The 20,479-nt window shown below is 37.0% G+C and overlaps 1 protein-coding gene across 3 annotated transcripts in view; it reads right to left on the reverse strand.

The window, feature by feature from the left end:
- Positions 1 to 20,479, reverse strand: part of CERT1 (ceramide transporter 1) — a 169,537-nt gene that overhangs the window by 56,377 nt on the left and 92,681 nt on the right. For all 3 annotated transcript variants that reach the window (XM_037801976.1, XM_037801975.1, XM_037801974.1), the window contains 3 exons: positions 19,840 to 19,947; positions 19,139 to 19,277; positions 5,897 to 5,980 (listed from right to left, as the gene is read on the reverse strand). In XM_037801976.1, the coding sequence (XP_037657904.1) occupies positions 5,897 to 5,980; positions 19,139 to 19,277; positions 19,840 to 19,947 (331 nt within the window). The remainder of the gene's footprint in view (positions 1 to 5,896; positions 5,981 to 19,138; positions 19,278 to 19,839; positions 19,948 to 20,479) is intronic.

Here is a 20,479-nt window from a genome sequence, read left to right on the forward strand (position 1 = left end):
ATCACCACAGTCAACTTAGAACACTTTCTTCACCCCCTAAAAAAAATCTGATAACAATTAGCAGTCACTCACCATTTCTTCCAGTTACCTCCCCCACCCCCAGCCCTAGTCAACCACTCATCTACTTTCTGTTCCTATGGATTTGTTTCTTTTGGACATCTCATATGAAAGAACTGTAAGTGGTCTTTAGAGACTTGTTTCTTTCACTTAGCATAAAAATTTCAAGGTTCATCCACATTACTTCATTTATCACTATTTCATTCCTTTTTATGGCTTAATAACATTCCATGGTATACAGATATACCATATTTTAAAATCTTCAATTAATGGGTATTTGGATCGTTTCCACTTTTTGACTATTATGAATAATGCTGCTATGAACATTTGTGTGTAAGTTTTTGGGTGCATGCATGTTTTCATTTCTCTTGGATATAGACCTAGGACTAGAATTGCTGGTTGAAATGGCAATTATGTTTAACTTTCTGAGAACTCCAAGACTTTTCCAAAGCAGCTCTACCATTTTAGGTTGCTACCAGAAGTGTATGAGGGTTCCAATATCTCCACATCCTTGCCAGTACTTGTTATTGTATTTCTTTCCTATTATAGCCATACTACTGAGTATGAAGTGGTAATTCATTGTGGCTTTGATTGCATTTTCTTGGTAGCTAATAAATGAGGATCTTTTCATGTGCTTATTTGACCATTTGTATGTCATACTTGGAGAAATGTCTCTTCAGATACTTTACCCATTTTTAAATGGGATATTTGTCTCTATTACTGATTTGTAAGAGTTCTTTATATATTCTGGATACAAGTCCCTTATTAGATACATGATTTGCAAAACTTGTCTACTTTTTTGTGGATTACCTTTTTACTTTTTTGATGGTATCCTTTGAGGTACAAAAGCTTTTGATTATGATAAAGGCGAATTTATCTATTTTTTATCTTGTCACTTCTCCTTTTGGTGTCAAATCTAAGAAGGCTTTGCCTAACCCAAAGCCATGACGATTCACTCCCCCATATTTTTTTTTAAGAGCTTTGGAGTTTTAGCCCTAATATTTAGGCCTATGATCCTGCCAGAAAATAAATGCCTCGTTGATAGGTATTCTGGAAACAGGGTAAGACAAGGGGATTGGGCACTACTCTTTTACATGCAGACTTTCATTTAGCCTCTGGATACCAGAGTTCTTGGAATTAAGCAGAACAATGAAGCGATTATATCTCCATAATAAGTATGTAAAATTCTATGTAAATACTTATATTGAAACACCTACCTTTGGCTGTGCCTGGTATCCCTGAATCGAGAACTCTCCAGTTTAATTTCTACAGAAAATAAGATTCCTTTCTGTCAATGAATGTAAGTAGAGTAGCTGACTACATTTTTACAACTCCTTTAAAATTTTTTTCCAACATCAAAACAGAAAATCTTCACTCTACTAAAGTAGATTATCATTGTGAAATTAAAATATAACTGAGGAGAACATAAGATGGTGGCTAGGTGAGACAGGGCAAAATAACACCTCCATGAAAAATACTAGATAAAAACCAGAAGGTGACCCAGAATACCGGTTTCAGCGATGCACCAGCTGGACAAGGTCTGCTAGAACCACAGGGGCCATACATTTGGTGAAACCGGGAGTCTGCATTCTGAAATGAGTGAGTAAGCCAGCTGAAAGACCTGTAGCCATGCTGCAGTGTGGGGAAGCCAGGGGTTAGCATTTGGTGACGGCCTGGTTCTTTTAAAAAACAAAAAAAAAGGGAAAAACCCAGGAGCGGCTGCATTTGCGACGGTGAAAACTGCGCAATGGAAGCACGGAAGAAGCAGTCTGAGCCGGCCTCTCAGTGTCTGATGTGGAGGACAGCCTGCTGCAGGTTCCAAGGCCAGGGGAGCAGAGGGGGGAGATGGAAGGAGAAAGAAACCCCGCTGCTTGCAGCTGCTCCCCAGCGGGCTGGAGACACTCCTGCCGGGGGCCATGCCCACAGCCCAGAGCAGCACCAGTTGTCCCTGAGCTGGGATGGAAGAACTGTGTGAGGAGAGGGGAGGAGTGGAGACGCCCCATTCAGCCATCTTTGCATCAGGCTGAGAGCGCCCCTGCAAGGCCCGGCAGCCTGGGGCTTCCCTTGAGGAACAGAGCGCACTTGTGACGTAGCACAGCCCTCCCTCAGCAGAAGTCCTGGAAGATCACAGCTGAGAAGGGGGGCCCGCTCAGAAAACCCAGGAACACTATGTCAATGCCAGTGGTTTGTGGATCAGCATCAGAGAGGATCGGGGGCAGAACTGAAATGAAGGCTTAGACTCTTGCAAAAGCCTTGAGTCTCCAGGCACACCTGGGAGGTTTGAATATTAAAGCTGCCCTGCCTCCCTAGCCACTGGGACACACGCCCCACATTCAGGGCGGACGGCTCCAGCAACACACCCAAATTGAGTTCACCAACTGAACCCCACAAGAATCATTTCCCCACACACCACAAGAACAAAGTTGAGAACTGACTTGAGGGGTATAAGTGACTCGCAGACGCCATCTGCTGGTTAGTTAGAGAAAGCGTATGCCACCAACTTGTATTTCGGAAAAATTAGAGTGGTATTTTTTTTTTACAACTTAAAAGAACCTTATCAAGCAAAGCAAATGAGAAGAGGCCAAAAACAACAGAAAATCTTAATGCATATGATAAAACCAGACGATATGGAGAACGCAATCCCAAATATCAGAAGAGACACAGTACTTGGCACAATTAATCAAAGAACTACAATCGAGGAATGAAAACATGGCAAAGGATATAAAGGACATGAAGACGACCATGGAACAGGATATAAGGGACATAAAGAAGTCCCTAGAAGAGCATAAAGAAGACATTACATGAGTAAATAAAAAAATAGAAGAACTTATGGAAATAAAAGAAACTGTTGGCCAAATTAAAAAGACTCTGGATACTCATAATACAAGATTGGAGGAAGCTGAACAATGACTCAGTGTCCTAGAAGTCCACAGAACAGAAAATGAAAGAACAAAAGAAAGAATGGAGAAAAAAAATTGAAAAAATCGAAATGGATCTCAGGGATACGACAGATAAAATAAAACGTCCAAACTTAAGACTCATTGGTGTCCCAGAAGGGGAAGAGAAGGGTAAAGGTTTAGAAAGAGTATTCAAAGAAATTGTTGGGGAAAACTTCCCAAACCTTCTACACAACATAAACACACAAAGCATAAATGCCCAGTGAACTCCAAATAGAATAAATCCAAATAAACCCACTCCAAGACATATTCTGATCAGACTCTCAAATACTGAAGAGAAGGAGCAAGTTCTGAAAGCAGCAAGAGAAAAGCAATTCACCACATACAAAGGAAACAACATAAGACTAAGTAGTGACTACTCAGTGGCCACCATGGAGGCAAGAAGGCAGTGGCAAGACATATTTAAAATTCTGAGAGAGAAAAATTTCCAACCAAGAATACTTTATCCAGCAAAACTCTCCTTCAAATTTGCGGGAGAGCTTAAATTTTTCACAAACAAATGCTGAGAGATTTTGCTAATAAAAGACCTGCCCTACTTCAGATACTAAAGGGAGCCCTACCAACAGAGAAACAAAGAAAGGAGAAAGAGATACAGAGAATTTTAACAGACATATATAGAACCTTACATCCCAAATTACCAAGACACTGATTTTTCTCTAGTGATCATGGATCTTTCTTCAGAATGAACTAATATGCTGGGACATAAAACAAGCATCAATAAATTAAAAAAAAAAAAAAAAATTGGATATACTCAAAGCACATTCTCTGACCACAATGGAATACAAATAGAAGTCAATAATTTGTGAATTGTAACTCCACTATTTAGTTCCTACATGATATAAAATACACAAACTCTAATGACAAAGCAGTGGTTTTGAACTCAATGTAAAATATGTAAGTTTTGACAAGAACTATATAAAGGTGGGGGAATGCAGGAGTATAGGAGCATAGTTTATGAGTCCTATTGAAGTTAAGTTGGTATCAAAGAAAAACAAGATTGATATGGATTTAAGAGTTTAATTTTAAGCCCCACAGTAAATACAAAGAAATTATCAGAGAATATGACCATAGAGATGAAAAGTAGAGTATGGGTTAAGAGAAATGGGGGAAGGGTCAATGGGGAGTTAAGAAATGTGTGTAGGGTTGCTGTTTGAGGTGAAGGGAAATTTCTAGTAATGGATGGTGGGAAGAGATAGCATTACAACATTCTAAATGTGATTAATCCCACTAATGGAAGGCTAGGGAGGGGGTAGAATGGGAAGATTTAGGCTGTATATATGTTTCCACAATTTATAAAAAAAAAAAAAAAAAAAAGGACAGTCTAAACAGATGACAATTGAATGCCAAGGATGACCCTGGATGGAATCTGAGAATGGAGGACAGGAGGCTCAAAGGGACACAGTTGAGACATAGGGGGAAAAAAAAAAAGGAAATATAGAATGTATGCTTTGTATCAATGTTGAATCTCTAGTACCTCTTAGCTGCATTTAATGGATTGCATAAAAGAATGTTCTTGTTCATGGGAAGTGTATATGTGAATTATAGTGTTTGTTCAAGGAAGGGTGCAGCTAGCTCTCATACGTTCAGAAGACAGAGCAATAGATGATGGATAATAGATAGGGAGGGAGGGAGGGAAAGAAATACCAGTGTGACAGCATGTTAAAGGTGGTGGATTGGGGTATCAGAGGAGGGGGGTCAGGGTATGCTGGAGTTCTGTGTATGGGGTTTCTATTGTTTTTGCAACTGTTCCTATAACTTTGAATTTATTTCAAAATAAAATAAAATTTAAAAAAATGTAACTGAAAGATTCTTCTCCAAATAATTCTCTAATTCCATAAAGATTTATAAATCTGTATGACTGACTAAAGTTCCATGTTTCAGGCCCAAGTTGTAAGGACAACTTTGTAATATAAGGCTAATATTTTTCAGGATTGGGAGGTAGGCAGGTTGTAAGAAAGGACAAGAAAGAAATGATGAAAATAAGAAGGGACAGGAAAGAAGGAAAAAGGCAGGGGAGAGAGAAGCATTGGATATCTTAGTATCAATCACTGAATATCCCAATATGATCTCTGAAACAGAAGATTGTTTCCATGCATAAAACAGTTCAAAAAATGATTTGAAAATGTGCCACAAAGATTTTACTTCATATTCTTTAATAACATTAGCAAAAGAAGACAGTTAGATAAAATAATTTTTTTTTTCACAAAGCCTTATTGGTAACTTAAAAAATTTTTAGGAATCCACTCTAGCTTTTTCTTAGGATATGTCTAAAGAACGCTGATGGCAAATCACTGGTTTTCCAATGAATAATCCAGAATTCCATCTGTAGAGTCAACCATTATAAACAGATTAGCAGTTAGTAAAACAATAAATGAAACAAACCACCTTGCTCCTGAGTCTATATGCAATTATGCTGTGAAATAAGAGCTATATCAATAATTTTCCTTTAATAACATGGTTCACATACTTTTCAACTCCAGTTTATCAACTGGACAGAGAAAAACACATTAAACAGAGGCGAAGAAATATACTCGAAAGACACAATTCAAAACAGTTCCATTATAAAGCTTCACCCTTAAGAAATCAACTTGTTCAGTACTAGAATTTTATTATATCAAATACTGTTGAAATAAGTAGACTAATATCTGGAATTTACCATGACTGTTAGACAGTCAACAACTATTAATATTATCTAACCTCAAAACATGTACTTTACCTACTAGTACATGTTTCCTAGAAGAAATTTTCATTTGGATTCCAGCAGTTCCACTGTTTTAAAAAAATTACCCAATCATGTACTTATTCTTTGTTTTATACTGATTTATTACATAACTTCAGTACGTGTATTTTATTCAGCTAAGGTAAAAAAATGCATTACTTACACTTTTCCTTGCTGCCATTGGTATTATGCAAGAAGTCTCCATCGGAACGTGTTGTAGGAAAGTCATCCTCATCATCTTCTACCACTATATAAAATACATTATTTAAGATTTATAGGATGAAAGGAAATAAAAATTAATCAGTTTATTCTTATGTCAATATACTATAGATTCTGTGAGCACAAGATCTTATTCATCTTTGTATTCTCAATAGTTAACAAGGTATGCTCAATAAATATGCTGTGGAACAAATTTAATACAATAAATTATTTTTAAAATGTGTCCATTCTAATTTACGTAAGGGATGGCTATTGATTTATGAATTATTTTGACCCTTATTCTTCCAATCTCTTCTTTTTTATCTCTGGATCATTTCCTATAAGAAGCCTAGAAGGGATGAGCAGGAACTGTAAGACAGCTGGCAGAGGATTATCTTAGACTAACTCTAGGAGCTTTTTTTCATTTTTAATAATTTTTTTTTATAGAGAAGTAGGTTTACAGAAAAAGCGTGCAGAAAATACAGAGTTCCTATATAACCCCCCTATTATTAACACTTTGTATTAGTGTTGCCTAGGTTACAACTTATGAAACAACACTGGTACCTGGGTTATAACTGATGAAAGAACATTATAATTGTGCTATTAACTATAGTCCATAGGTTATATTAGGGTGTATTTTTCCCCCATATATCTCCCTATTATTAACATCTTGCATTAGTGTGGTATATTTTTTTACAAATCATGAAAGAACATTTTTATGTTACTACTATTAACTATAGTCCATCATTTACAATAGGATTCACTGTGTTGTACAGTCCTATGTTTGTTCTTTTAATTATTATTCTAATAACATATATACAATCTGAAATTTCCCCTTTTAAACACATTCACATATATAATCCAGTGCTGTTAATTACATTCACAGTGTTGTGCCAAGATCACCACTGTCCATTTCTAAAACTATAATCAACTCAAATAGAAATGCTGTACAATTTAAGTATTAACTCCCCATTCCCAACTTCCAACCCAGCCCCTGGTAGCCTATATTCTAGATTCTGTCTCTATGAGTTTGCTTTTTCTGATTATTTCATATCGCTAAGATCATGTAATATTTGTACTTTTATGTCAGGCTTATTTCACTCCAAGGGATGTCTTCAAGGTTGATCAATGTAGTTGCATGTATCAGAACTTCATTCCTTTCTATGGATGATAATATTTCCATTATATGTGTATATGACATTTTGTTTATCCATTCATTAACTGATGAATACTTGAGTTGCTTCCATCTTTTGGCTATTGCGAATATGCGTATATGAACATCAGTGTGCAAGTATCTGTTTGAATCTGTGCTTCCAATTATTTTGGGTATATACCTAGTAGTGGGTTTGCCAAATCATACAGTAATTCTGTAGTTAGCTTTCTGAGGAACTGCCAAACTGTCTTTTAACAGGAGCTGCACCATTTCACATTCTCAGCAGCAATGAATGTTTTTATTTGTCTACATACTTTCCAACACTTTAACTTTGTTTTTTTAATAGTAGCCATTCTGGTGGGTGTGAAACGGTATTTCACTGTGGTTTTGATTTGCATTTCCCTAATAGCTAATGAAGTTGAGCATCTTTTCATCTGCTTCTTATAGCCATTTGTATATTTTCTTTGGAGAATCTCTATTCAAGTCTTTTGCCCATTTTAAAATTGGATTGTTTGTCTTTTTACTGTTTAGTTGCAGTATATTTCTTTATATATTCTGGATATTAAACCCTTATAGGGTATGTGGTTTCCAAATATTTTCTCCCATTGAGTAGGTTATCTTTTCTCTTTCTTGATGAAGTCCTTTGACACACACTAATTTTTAATTTTGAGGAAGTCTCATTTATCTACTTGTTCTTTTGTTCTTGTGCTTTGGGTGTAAAGTCTAAGAAATAATTGCCTAACAAAGGTTCTTGAAGATGTTTCCCTACATTTTTTTTCTAGGAGTTTTACAGAGCTGGTTATTTTATATAGGTCTTCAATTCAATTTGAGTTGATTTTTGTATATGATGTGAGATATGGGTCCTCCATTTTTTTGCATATGGATATCCAGTTGCCCAGTACCAATTGCTGAAGAGACTGTTCTGTCCCAGTTGAGTGGATGTGGCAGCCTTCTTAAAAATCAGTTAGCCATAGATGTGAGGGTCTATTTGTGAACTCTCAATTTGACTCCATTGGTATATGTACTGGTTTGTATATATTACGTCCCCCAGAAAAAGCCATGTTCTTTGATGCAATCTTGTGAGGGCAGACGTATTAGTGTTGATTAATGTTGGAACCTTTGGATTAGGTTGTTTCCATGGAGATATGACCCACTGAACTGTAGGTGATAACTCTGATTAGATAAGTTCCATGGAGATGTGGCCCCACCCCATCAGTGTGGGCCTTGATTAGTTTACTAGAGCCCTATATAAGAGCTCAGACAGAAGGAGCTTGCTGCTACAGCTGAGAGGCATTTTGAAGATGGCTGTTGAAAGCTGACATTTTGGAGAACGCCATTTTGAAACGCAACCTGGGAGCAAGCAGACGCCAGCCACGTGCCTTCCTAGATAACAGAGGTTTTCAGGATGCCAGTGGCCTTTCTCCAGTGAAGGTACCCTATTGCTGATGCCTTCCCTTGGACACTTTACGGCCTTAAGACTGCAACTTTGTAACCAAATAAACCCCATTTATAAAAGCCAATCCATTTCTGGTATTTTGCATAATGGCAGCATTAGCAAACTGGAACAGTCTATATACCTATCCTTGTACCAGTGCCATGCTGTTTTGACCACTGTGGCTTTGTAATAAGTTTTAAAGTCAGGAAAATGAGTCCTCTGACTTTGTTTTTCTTTTCAAGGTGGTTTTGGCTATTTGAGGCCCTTTACTCTTCCAAACAAATTTGATGTTTGGCTTTTCCATTTCTGCAAAGGAGGCTGTTGGGATTTTGACTGGAATTGTGTTGAATCTATAAATCATTTTGGGTAGAACTGAGATCTTAACAATGTTTAGTCTTTCTATCCATGAACATGGAATGTCCTTCCAAAAAATTTAGGTCTTCTTTGATTTCTTTTGATGGAATTTTGTAGTTTTCCAAGTAAAAGTCCTTTACATCCTTGGTTGAAATTATTCCCAGATATTTGATTCTTCTAGTTGCTTTTGTAAATGGAATTTTTTTTTTAATTTCCTCCTCAGATTGCTCATTACTCGTGTTCTAGTTTGCTAATGCTGCCAGAATGCAAAACACCAGAGATGGATTGGCTTTTATAAAAGGAGTTTATTTGGTTACACAGTTACAGTCTTAAGACCATAAAGTGTCCTAGGTAACAAATCAGCAACTGAGTACCTTCACTGGAGTATGGCCAATGGTGTCCGGAAAACCTCTGTTACCTGAGAAGGCATGTAGCTGGCGTCTGCTCCAAAGTTCTGGTTTCAAAATGGCTTTCTCCCAGGACATTCCTCTCTAGGCTGCAGTTCCTCAAAAATGTTACTCTTAGTTGCACTTGGGATATTTGTCCTCTCTCAGCTTCTCTGGAGCAAGAGTCTGCTTTCAACGGCCATCTTCAAACTGTCTCTCATCTGCAGCTCCTGTGCTTTCTTCAAAGTGTCCCTCTTGGCTGTAGCTCCTCTGAAAAATGTCACTCACAGCTGCACTGAGTTCCTTCTGTTTGTCAGCTCATTTATATGGCTCCAGTGATTGAATTTAGACTCACCCTGAATGGGTGGGATTACACCTCCATGGAAATTATCCAATCAGAGTCATCACCCACAGTTGGGTGGGGCACATCTCCATGGGAACTCGAAGAATTCCAATCTAATCAGCACTAAAATGTCTGCCCCACAAGACTGCATCAAAGAATATGGCTTTTTCTGGGGGACATAACACATTCATACTGGCACAACTCGTATATAGAAACATTACTGGTTTTTGAATGTTGATTTTGTACCCTGCCACTGTGCTGAACTTGTTAATTAGCTTTAGTAGCTTTCTTGTAGATTTTTCAGGACTTTCTACACACAGGATCATGTCATCTGCAAATAGTGAAAGTTTTACATCTTTTCTGATATGGATGCCTTTTGTTTCTTTTCTAGCCTAATTGCTCTGGCTAGAACTTCCACTACAATGTTGAATAACAGTGGTGACAGTGGGCATCCTCCATCTTTCACCACTGAGTATGAAGTTGGCTGTGGGTTTTTCATATACGACCTTTATCATGTTGAAGAAGTTCCATTCTTTCCTATCTTTCAAAGTGTTTCTATCAAGAAAGAATGCTGGATTTTCTCAAATGCTTTTTCTGCATCAACTGAGATGATCATGTGTTTTTTTTTCCCCCTTCATTTTGTTAATGTGGTGCATTGCATTAATTGATTTTCTTGTTAAACTTCCTTTGCATACCTGGGATAAATCCCACTTGATCGTGGTGTATAATTCTTTTAATGTGCTGTTGGATTTGACTTGCTAGTATTTTGTTGAGGATTTTTGCATCTATATTCATAAGAGAAATTGGTCTGTAATTTTCTTTTCTTGTAGTATCTTTATCTGGTTTTGGTATTATGGTAATACTGGTGTCATACAATGAGTTAGGTAACGTTACTTCTTTAATTTTTTGGAAGAATAGGATTGGTATTAATTCTTCTTGGAATATTTGGTAGATTTCCCCTGTGAAGCCACATGTTCCTGGGCTTTCCTTCATTGGGAGGATTTTGGATTACTGACTGAACCTCTTTACTTGTAATTGGTCTGTTTAGATTTTCAATTTCTTCTAGTCAGTGTAGGTTGTCATGTATTCCTAGGAATTTGTGCAATTTCATATATGTTGTCTAATTTGTTTACATACAGTTGTTCCTAATATCTTCTTACGATCCTTTTTATTTCTGTGGGGTCAGTAGTAGTGTCGCTACCCCTCTCATTTCTGATTTTATTTATATGTCTCATCTCTTTTCTTCTTTCAGTCCAACTTAGAGTTTGGCAATTTATCAATCTATTCCAAAAACCAACTTTTGGTGTTGTTAATGCTACTGTTTTTCTAGTCTCTATTTCATTTATTTCTGCTCTAATCTTTGTGACGTCTTTCTTCTGTTTGCTTTGGGTTTAGTTTGCTGTTCTTTTTCTATTTCCTCTAGGTGTGCAATTAGGTTTTTAATTTTAGCCCTGTCTTCTTTTATATTGTAAGCACTTAGTACTATAAATATCTTTCTCAGCATTGCTTTTGATACATTCCATGTTTTGATACTGTTGTGTTCTTGTTTTCATTCGTCTCAAGATATTTACTGATTTCCCTTGTAATTTCTTCTTTGACCCAGTGATTGTTTAAGAGTGTGTTATTAAACTTCTATTTTGTGGATTTTTCCAATTCTCTGCCTGCTATTGATTTCCAGCTTCATTTTTCTGTGGTCAGGGAAGATGCTCTGTATAATTTCAATCCTTTTAAATTTATTGAAACTTGTTTTGTGACACATGTGGTCTATCCTGGAGAATGCTCCACGAGCACATGAGAAGAACATATATTCTACTGTTTAGGGGTGCAATGTTCTGTCTGTTAAGTCTAGTTCATTTCTCCTATTAATCAAGTTGTTTCCTTATTGATCTTCTGTCTAAATGTACTATCTAACGATGAGAGTGGCATACTGAAGTCTCCAAATATTACTGTAGAGGTATTACTTCAGTTTTGCCAGTGTTTGCCTCATGTATTTTGGGGAAGCATCGTTAGTTCCACAGATATTTAAGATTGTTTCTTCGTGGTGGCTTGACCCCTTTTATTAACATATTGTGTCCTTCTTTGTCTCTTGTATCAGCTTTTGCCTTAAAGCCTATTTTGTCCAATATTAGATTAGCTACCCCAGCTCTTCTTTGATTACTATTTGCATGGAGCATTTTTTCCCATCCTTTTACTTTCAACCTATTATGTCTTTGGGTCTAAGGTGAGTGTCTTGTAAACAGCATATGGGTGGATCATATTTTTTTACCCATTCTGCCAATGTGTGCCTTTTCATTGGGGAGTTTAACCCATTAACATTCAGTGTTATTATTGTAAAGTCAGTACTTACAATGCTCCTTTGGTTTTTACATCTGTTACATCTTTTTAGTCTTTTGTTTTCTTTCTTTGCAACTTCCTTCTCTGTATAGTTGATCTTTTGTGATGTATCTGACCCCTTTCTCATTTCTATCTCTGTATATTTTTAGAATGCTTTCTTTGCAATTACCCTGGGGTTTGTATTAAATGACCCATGTTTATAACCTACTAATTTGAAGATACAAACTTATCTTGAACAGCATACACATTCTCTGCTCCCATATCTCTCAGTTTCCCCTCTTCATACTGTTTTTGTCCCACACTACCTCTTTATATTTTGCCTGTCCATTATCAGGAACTATGACTTTTTTTCTTGTTCAATTGTATTCTAACTCTTATAGGAATTAAAGAGTAGAGTTATATATTGAGGATACAGTACTAGTGAGTTTTGCATTTACCCTTTTAGTTACCTTTCCTGGAGATCTCCACTTGTTCATACTGCTACAAGCCAACGCCTCCTGTCTTTCCCTTTCAACCTGAAGAACTCCCTTTAGTAATTCTTGTAGGGCATGTCTTTTGTTGATGAACTGTCAATTGATGACCCCTCCCTCATCTGTGGAGGAAAGTTTTGCCAGATAAGTGAGAAATCCGCACTTAAGGCTTATTGAGGATCCCTTGTACATGATGAATTGCTTTTCTCTTGCTGCTTTCAGGATTCTCTCTTTACCTTTGGCATCTGACATTCTAATTAGTACATGTCTCACTGTAGGTCTATTATGGTTTATCCTATTTGGAATATGTTGAGGTTTTTGGACATATATATTTATGTCTTCCATAAGAGTTGGGAAATTTGGGGCCATTATTTCCTCAAATATTCTTTCTACCCCCTTTCCCTTCTTCTTGGACACCTCATGACATGTAGGTTTGTATGCTTCATGCTGTCACTGACGTACCTGTAACACTGCTCAGTTTCTTCTATTCTTTTCTCTATTTGCTCTTCTGACTGTATGATTTCGATTATCCCGTCTTCTAGTTCGCTGATTTTTTCTTCTGCCTATTGAAATCTGTTGTTGCATGCCTCTAGTGCATTTTTTAATCTCTATGATTGTGCCTTTCATCCCCATAATTTGTTCTTTTTAAACTTCTGAATTCTTCTTTATGCTTACATGTTGCCTTATAATATCCTTTAGCTCTATATCCACCATTAGTTTATTTCTACCCACATTTTCCTTCATTTCCTAGAATTGATTTAGGAAATTTGCTTGAACTTCTTTGATCAGTTGCTCTAAATTCTGTGTCTCCTCTGAAGTTTTAATTTGTCCCCTTGACTGAGCCATATATTCCTGTTTCTTAGTATGGCTTATAATTTCTTGCTGATGACTGGGAATCTGAATATTTTCATGCGTTAACTTGGAAGGCCAGTTTCTCCTTGCTTAGGGTTTTACTGTTGATTAGTTTTGTGTTAAGGCTCTTCTTTGACACTTGGTTCAACTCAACTTACTCTGGACTTTTAGAGTAGCCCGTGTTTAACTGTTAAGATTTTCTCAGCTCTTTTCACCTGATTGTTGCCCTGGATATGTAGTATAATTTTAAGATTCCTCTGTTTCACCTGCAGGAGAATGTTTCCTTTCCTTAGTTCCTTCTCCAGGAATCTTGATCTGTTCTATTTCTTTTTGTGCAGAATTTCCTCCCCATCTCCTGTGATTTAACTTCTCTCCCTCATTCAGTGCCACCTTTTCATTATACTTTTCAGTTCTGGGACCTGTCCTGTCTTATGGCAGTTCAGTCTCCCCCCCTCTTTATCTCTGTGAGCTTTTCTGTCTCCAGTTTCTTCCCCGTTAGTGTACCCCATCCCAGGGAGCCTGATGGGGTCAATCCAGATATATCTGTTTTGCTTTTAGGTGGTCTAGCAAACAAAGACCAGACTGAGTGTGTGCCCCTCTTGCCAACAGTTCTATCATGGTCTCTTTTTCCCTGGGGGCATTTTTGTAAGTGGCACTCTTCAGCCACTGTGTCCTGCCCTGGGTCTCTGTGGACTTGGGTCCCCATGCCTGCACATGCATGGCATTCTATCTCAGTGCTGTGAGTGGCTATATAGTCTGCATCTATGGCAGGAATTACCTGGGCTGTGCTTGCCTCTGTGTGACTCTTAAGCTGTGAGGGACTCAGTGAGGAAGAGTGGTCCATTCTGGCAGGTCCAGGATGTAAATCTCTTACCTAATTTTGGTGTTTCTTTTTCTTTGATTCAGTATTTGTGGAGTCCTTCTCCAGTCTCTTATCATACTCCAAAGTTCCAGGCAAGCAGGATTTCTTCCTTCATTAGTTGATTCTGACAGATTTTTCCAGAGGATGTCTTACATCGCTGTGCTGATGACGTCACTCTGTGCCTTTAGGTTTTTGGATATGCAGGGAAACTAAAATGACTTGCAGGTGTGATATCAATTTTTACTCATCTGTGTTTCTGTGCCTGGACATCCCTTTCAAATCGCCCAATTCAAGAAAAATGCAGAATGCCTTGTCTTCCCCTTTTGTATATATTTTTCTTCTATGTACTATCCTTTCTTCTACTGCCTAACCTACATTAATTCTCTTCATCATATATTCTACTCTCAATGCAAATCTCTGAAACTTGGCCCCAAACAGTATTCTGTTTTCCATCTTTTGAGGAACTCTCTTTCTACAAAAGAAAATCTTTTCATTTTAAACTAGCATCTTACTTCTTGCCTTTATGTCTTTACCTCAGGAGTAACTTGGCTCTATAAGGAACACTTCAACTACTTTAGCTCTCTTCCCAATGGATACAGAGCCCATTCCTATTACTTATTCTCTCCTGGGAATATATATAAGTATGTAAGTATATTTGTTATCAGAGAATTTAAATCTGCTTTTGCTTTGTCTTTTCACTATATCTTTTGCTTTCCAATAACAACCACAATTAGCATCTATTGAAGTTAAAATGCAATTATCCCTAAATTAGTTTTCTGGCATATCACAAAGGTTACTTTAAAGTACTGTAGTTTGTATGTATGTATGTATGTATGTATTTATAAATAAAGATTCTTAACCTTGCTTCCCAGGTTTAACCAAATTTCCATGCTACTATGTGGTAGTAGGTTTTACGTAAAATTAGTGCAATCTATAAACAATGCACTCCCCCCCACACACACTTTTATCTTTATGCACTCTTTCCTATAGCACCAGACAAAAGGTCTTAGTTAATGTTTGTTCTGAATCTTATCTGTCCTCACACGTCAACTGCATGATACACTTTCTTGGAAAACTCAAAAGCCCTCTATTTAATATCTGCTTTTCTCTTTCTACAGGCTTTTCCTTCTACCATCAGAAGGCTTGTTAATAATGCTGGTTCCTACATCTATTAGAAGATTATTCAGAGTCACACAGGAACTTTTAAAGAAATAGAATCTTAAGCTTTATCTCTCCCTGCAAACCCTCCAATATTCTAATCCAGCAGGACTAGAGTGAGGGGTATTGTTCCGGTTTGCTAATGCTGCCCTTTTGCCAAACACAGAAATGGATTGGCTTTCATAAAGGGGGTTTATGTGGTTACACAGTTACAGTCTTAAGGCCACAAAGTGTCCAAGGTAATGCATCGACAATCGGGTACCTTCACTGGAGGATGGCCAATGGCGTCTGGAAAACCTGTTAGCAAGGAAGGCATATGGCTGGTGTCTGCTCCGGAGTTCTGGTTTCAAAACAGCTTTCTCCCGGGATGTTTCTCTCTAGGTTTCAGCTTCTCTCCAAAATGTCACTCATAGTTGCTCTTGGAGCATTTGTCCTTCCTTAGCTTTTCTGGAGCAAAAGGCTGCTTTCAAAGGCCGTCTCCAAAATGTCTCTGTAAGCTTCAGCCCCTCTCTCAGCTTACGTGCATTCTTCAAAGTGTCCCTCTTGCCTGTAGCAAGCTCACTCCTTCTGTTTGAGCTTATACAGTGCTCTTGTAAACAATCAAGGCCCATGCTGAATGGGCGGGGCCACACCTCCATGGAAATTATCCTGAGTTATCACCTTCAGTCGGGGGGATCGTTATCTCCATGGAGATACTCAATCAAAGAATTACAATCTAATCAACACTAACACGTCTGCCCATACAAGACTGCATCAAAGACAATGGCATTTAGGGGGACATAGTACATTCAAACTGGCACAGGTATAATACAATCTTTTTTCTTTAAAAGCTCCCTCAGGTGATTCCAATAATCATCCAGGTATTCATTTTTTAACCATCCAAATATTTCTTAGCTGCCAGGATACTAAATCTTCCTCTCAAACCATCCCCTCATTACCATATCCCCCTCCCCACCAAAACACACAGAACAGCTTTTTCCAAGGTTAACTATCTTCTAATACAATCTAACTGTTCTTTGTATGGCTCATCCTCACCTCTTCCTTGCTACGTTCTATTTGTCCCTGTTCATACTTCCACTGGATTTCTGCTTGTAAGACAGAACACTCTTGGAGGATTTCTTATCTTGCTAACCATATAGCTATTTGATATTTGTTTTAAAATTTCCTTTTGCTCTTTAGTTGTAAGCATCCTTTAAGTCTCTTTCCTTAGATAGTTATCCTTGAACCCCACGGGAATTAATTCACTCTTATTACTCCCTAATTTATTTTTTATGCTAATGACTCCCTAGTTTATGTTTGACATGGTTTGTAATCACTATCCTAATACACATCCTCTATCCCAATCTAACTGGCTTTCCTTACCACCTCTCAAATAGATAATGCTTACAGCCCATCTTTGAATCTTATACATTCCTGCTTCCCCTTCCACTGCAACAATCCAAATTAACCACATTAATAACAGCATCTATAATTTATTGAATTGCTGCTGCTAACCACAGTGCTAACATATATTCTCATTTAATTCTCACAATCATATGTGATGGATAGAACATTCATTTTATAGTCAAGGAAACAGAAGCTGAGAAATGTTAAGTATCTGCTTCAAGTCATTAAACTAACAATGAATAGAAAAACAAGATAAACTTAGTTTTGATAATACAATGAAAGTACATCCATGGAGGTCCTAGACTCAGGTCAGCAACTTATTTCACCTCTATCGAGTACATATTCTTAAAAATGTCAATTATTGCTTAAGAACATTTTTAGGGAAATCAACCCACTGTTGTTATTTATTCAAACATGTAATAGAAAGGATCCAAAGTAATGTTTAAAATTATTTTTCAAATCTACCACACAACCTGTTTCTCATTGCATCACAACTTCTCCTTCCACTATCACTTTTGTCCTTCAAATACTATACACAATTGGTGTGGATCAAAAAGAAGGAATCCAATTTTTGTTTAAAGGGCTACTTGATAGAAAAAGAACGCTGACGTATAATGTTGAAATTATACATTTTTTCTATGAAGGAGACATAGATGTTTAACTACCTTTATTTTTACAGAAATAAACATCAAACACTGAAGACCCAAATTTAAACTCTATCAAACATAAAGAACTTCAAAGCTACTTAATTTAGGCAAAATTAAATACTATAAAAGGAATCTGGACTTCTGCTTCTGGCTATGATGGAGTAACAGGGTCTGAATTTATGCTCTAGCATGAAATTTTTAAACTGGGCAAAATATATGCAACAATAATTTTTAAGACACTGATATTGGCCAACAAAAGAACACTGATCCCTGAAGGCCAGGAAACTAACAAGGTATTGTTCCAGTTTTCTGTCTTGAGAGAACCTCCAAGTTATAGAGGAAGAAGAGGTAACACAGGAAGATTGAGGTAGACTCCCTAAGTTGAGGAGGTGGAGCTGAGAGTCCATATAGACAAAGACAGTTAAAATTCACAAGACAGAGTACTGGAGTGGAGAGAGCTACAGCGACAGAGATTAGCAGAGGGATTCCTCTGAGTACTCAACAAAGAACTGATTAGAGCATGCAAGTGAGGAAACTATCTGAGGCCAGAGGAAAAAGCCACCTGAAAGGACTGCAGGAACAATACTGAAAGCTTACACGGGGACGAGGAAAAGGACCTATTCTCTCAACGCAGACTGGAAAACCTCCTAATTCTCAGGGAAATTGGTTAGAGAACTCAGAAGGGTCTTGACTCAGTAGTGGGGAAAAATGGAAATACATTACCGTAAGATTCTAATACTACTCAAGAAGTGGCAAGAGTCTTAACTGCCAAGTTAAGACTATTACTTGATAAGCCCTAAAGCAGTCATTAAAAAACAAAATAAATAGTTATAGCTAAAAAATCAATCAAGGAGCCAAAATGACATCATAAAAAATATAATCCAAAAGAAGGCAGAAAAAGAGGAAAAAAGGGGTAAAGAACAGAGAAGACAAAAATAATCTGAATTCAGATCAAATGCATTTATTAAGACCAAGAAATGAAACTATGTCCAACAACTTAGTTATACCAGGAATGAACTTGGTGCTATTTAGTAATATCGCCATGAGTAGTTCATGTTTAGCCTTCACAGCAAATTAAGAGAAAAACTGAGGAACAGACGTTATTGACATCACCAGCAATATCTTCATTAACAAAGCACTAACAAAAGAAAAGTAACTTTAAACCTCATATTAAGATTAAGTTAATTGGAAGTCTTATCTTCCTTTAAAAAAAAGAACCCACTAAAAATTATTTTAACATTTATATTTGGCTCCATCATCAATTTTTTTTCTATGAGAAAATGGCCAGAGGGAGGAGGGAATGGAGGGAGGGCACAGAGTGGGAGAGAAAAAAAAGAGATAAAGAGAGGGAGAGAAAGAAAGAGGAAAGAGTAAAGGAGTAAAGGGAGGGAGAGAGGGAGAGATGGGGATGGGGAAAGGAGAGAGAAAAATAGAATGGGGGGCAGGGCAGGGAAAGAGATAAACTGATTCCATACCTGCAGGATTTAACATATCCTTGTCTCTAAGATTCATCATGGGGCAAACTTATTAGATAAAATAATGTGAAATATCCCATTACCAATTTGACATATACTATATATTTTTAATGAAATAAAAAAGTATCATTTAACAATCTTAAATGGCATCAGGGATGGATGATCAGAAATGAATTAGGATATGTTATTAAAGTACCTGAGTTACATGGACACAAATCTGTTACATTGGGAATTTTCAGCAAAAGTGACTGTAACTACCATTATCACTTAAAGACATTATTACCCTTTAAGACCAAAAGGTTTTAAATCCATTCATTCTCCAAGGAAAAATAGTGATAATAGCCTAATTAACCTTTATCCCTTTGAAGTTCATCCTTGGACACAGCATCAGCACAGGCATCAAAGTATTTCTGTAGAGTGTCAACTTGTCTACAAAGGATGTCTCTAAAGGTTTCCATTTCAGCCAATTTCTCACGTAAACTGTGGCCTTTCTGTAAAACACACAAAAAAGGAGGTGTCTTTTCAATGAAATAGTCAATGTCAGCTCCATGGGATCCTTAGTGGGAGTTTTATCTGGTCATTTAGAAGTCTTTGACTTTCATTACATTTTGATCTCTTTTATATTTCTTTTAGTAGAAAACTGAGAGTAATATATATGGTTCTTGTCCACAGAGATGCAAGTGACCTTTATCTAGTGAAGAAGCATTGATTTTCATTCTGTGGAGATGGACCAGTTTTGTATGTATTAGCAAATTCATTTCAGCGTTCTTGATTGCCTATATATGTGTCTGTTCTTCAAAGTCTCCTACGAACCATTTTTTTCTTTACATCTTACCTCATTAATTAACAAATGAAATAAAATCTTTGACACATGCTCACTGTATATTTGTATGAGTATTTTATTCCTGAAAAAATTAATCTGTAACAATGTCAAATAGATTACACTGCAGAAGAGTTCCTTAAAAAAAAAGCTATCAGATAAGTTCTGTTCACAACATCCAATACTAAACTCACTCAATTTATGTTGCCTTAAAAGCATTAATAACCACAAACCTTGAATGAGGAGGTGGATGTTGCAGAATATCCACTTGCACCAGATACCAGTGATACCATTGAGCCATGTCGACGCAAGCTGGATTCTGATCCATATCCAGATTCAGTCTAAAAAGAAAGTAAACTACATGAAAAAAAATTAAATAAAAAGCATTTAAGAGAAAACAGGAGTTTTCCTATAAAAAATGTGGTTATTAATGCAATAATTACAGAACAGGTTCACACAACAAATATAAACAATCTGCTGACATAAGCAATGCTTTTCCAACCCCTAATAGCAATTTAATTTAGAAATTTACTAAATACCATTACCTGCTGGGCTAGTGGGCTATAAGTGCTTAATAACAGGAGTACTTTCAGTACTACTTCTTTAAACTCTGAATCACTTATTCTGACACAGCTCAAATACTGCTGCCTCGAAGAAGCCTTTCCGGTTATGCTAGGCAGTATGTCTCTGTATTCCCAACCATTCTCAACACATCATGTCTATTGCATTTACCATTCAAATACAGTAGTTTATATTTTGTAATTACTACTGGATTGAGATCTTCTGAAAACAGATTGTAATTCTTCATTTCTGTAGCCACATCAGAAGCTCATGCCACAAAGATAGTCCCCAGTTTTCCTAGTCTGTAAGTAA

Source organism: Choloepus didactylus, chromosome 13, assembly GCF_015220235.1.
Source record: "Choloepus didactylus isolate mChoDid1 chromosome 13, mChoDid1.pri, whole genome shotgun sequence".
Lineage (NCBI taxonomy): Eukaryota > Metazoa > Chordata > Mammalia > Pilosa > Megalonychidae > Choloepus > Choloepus didactylus.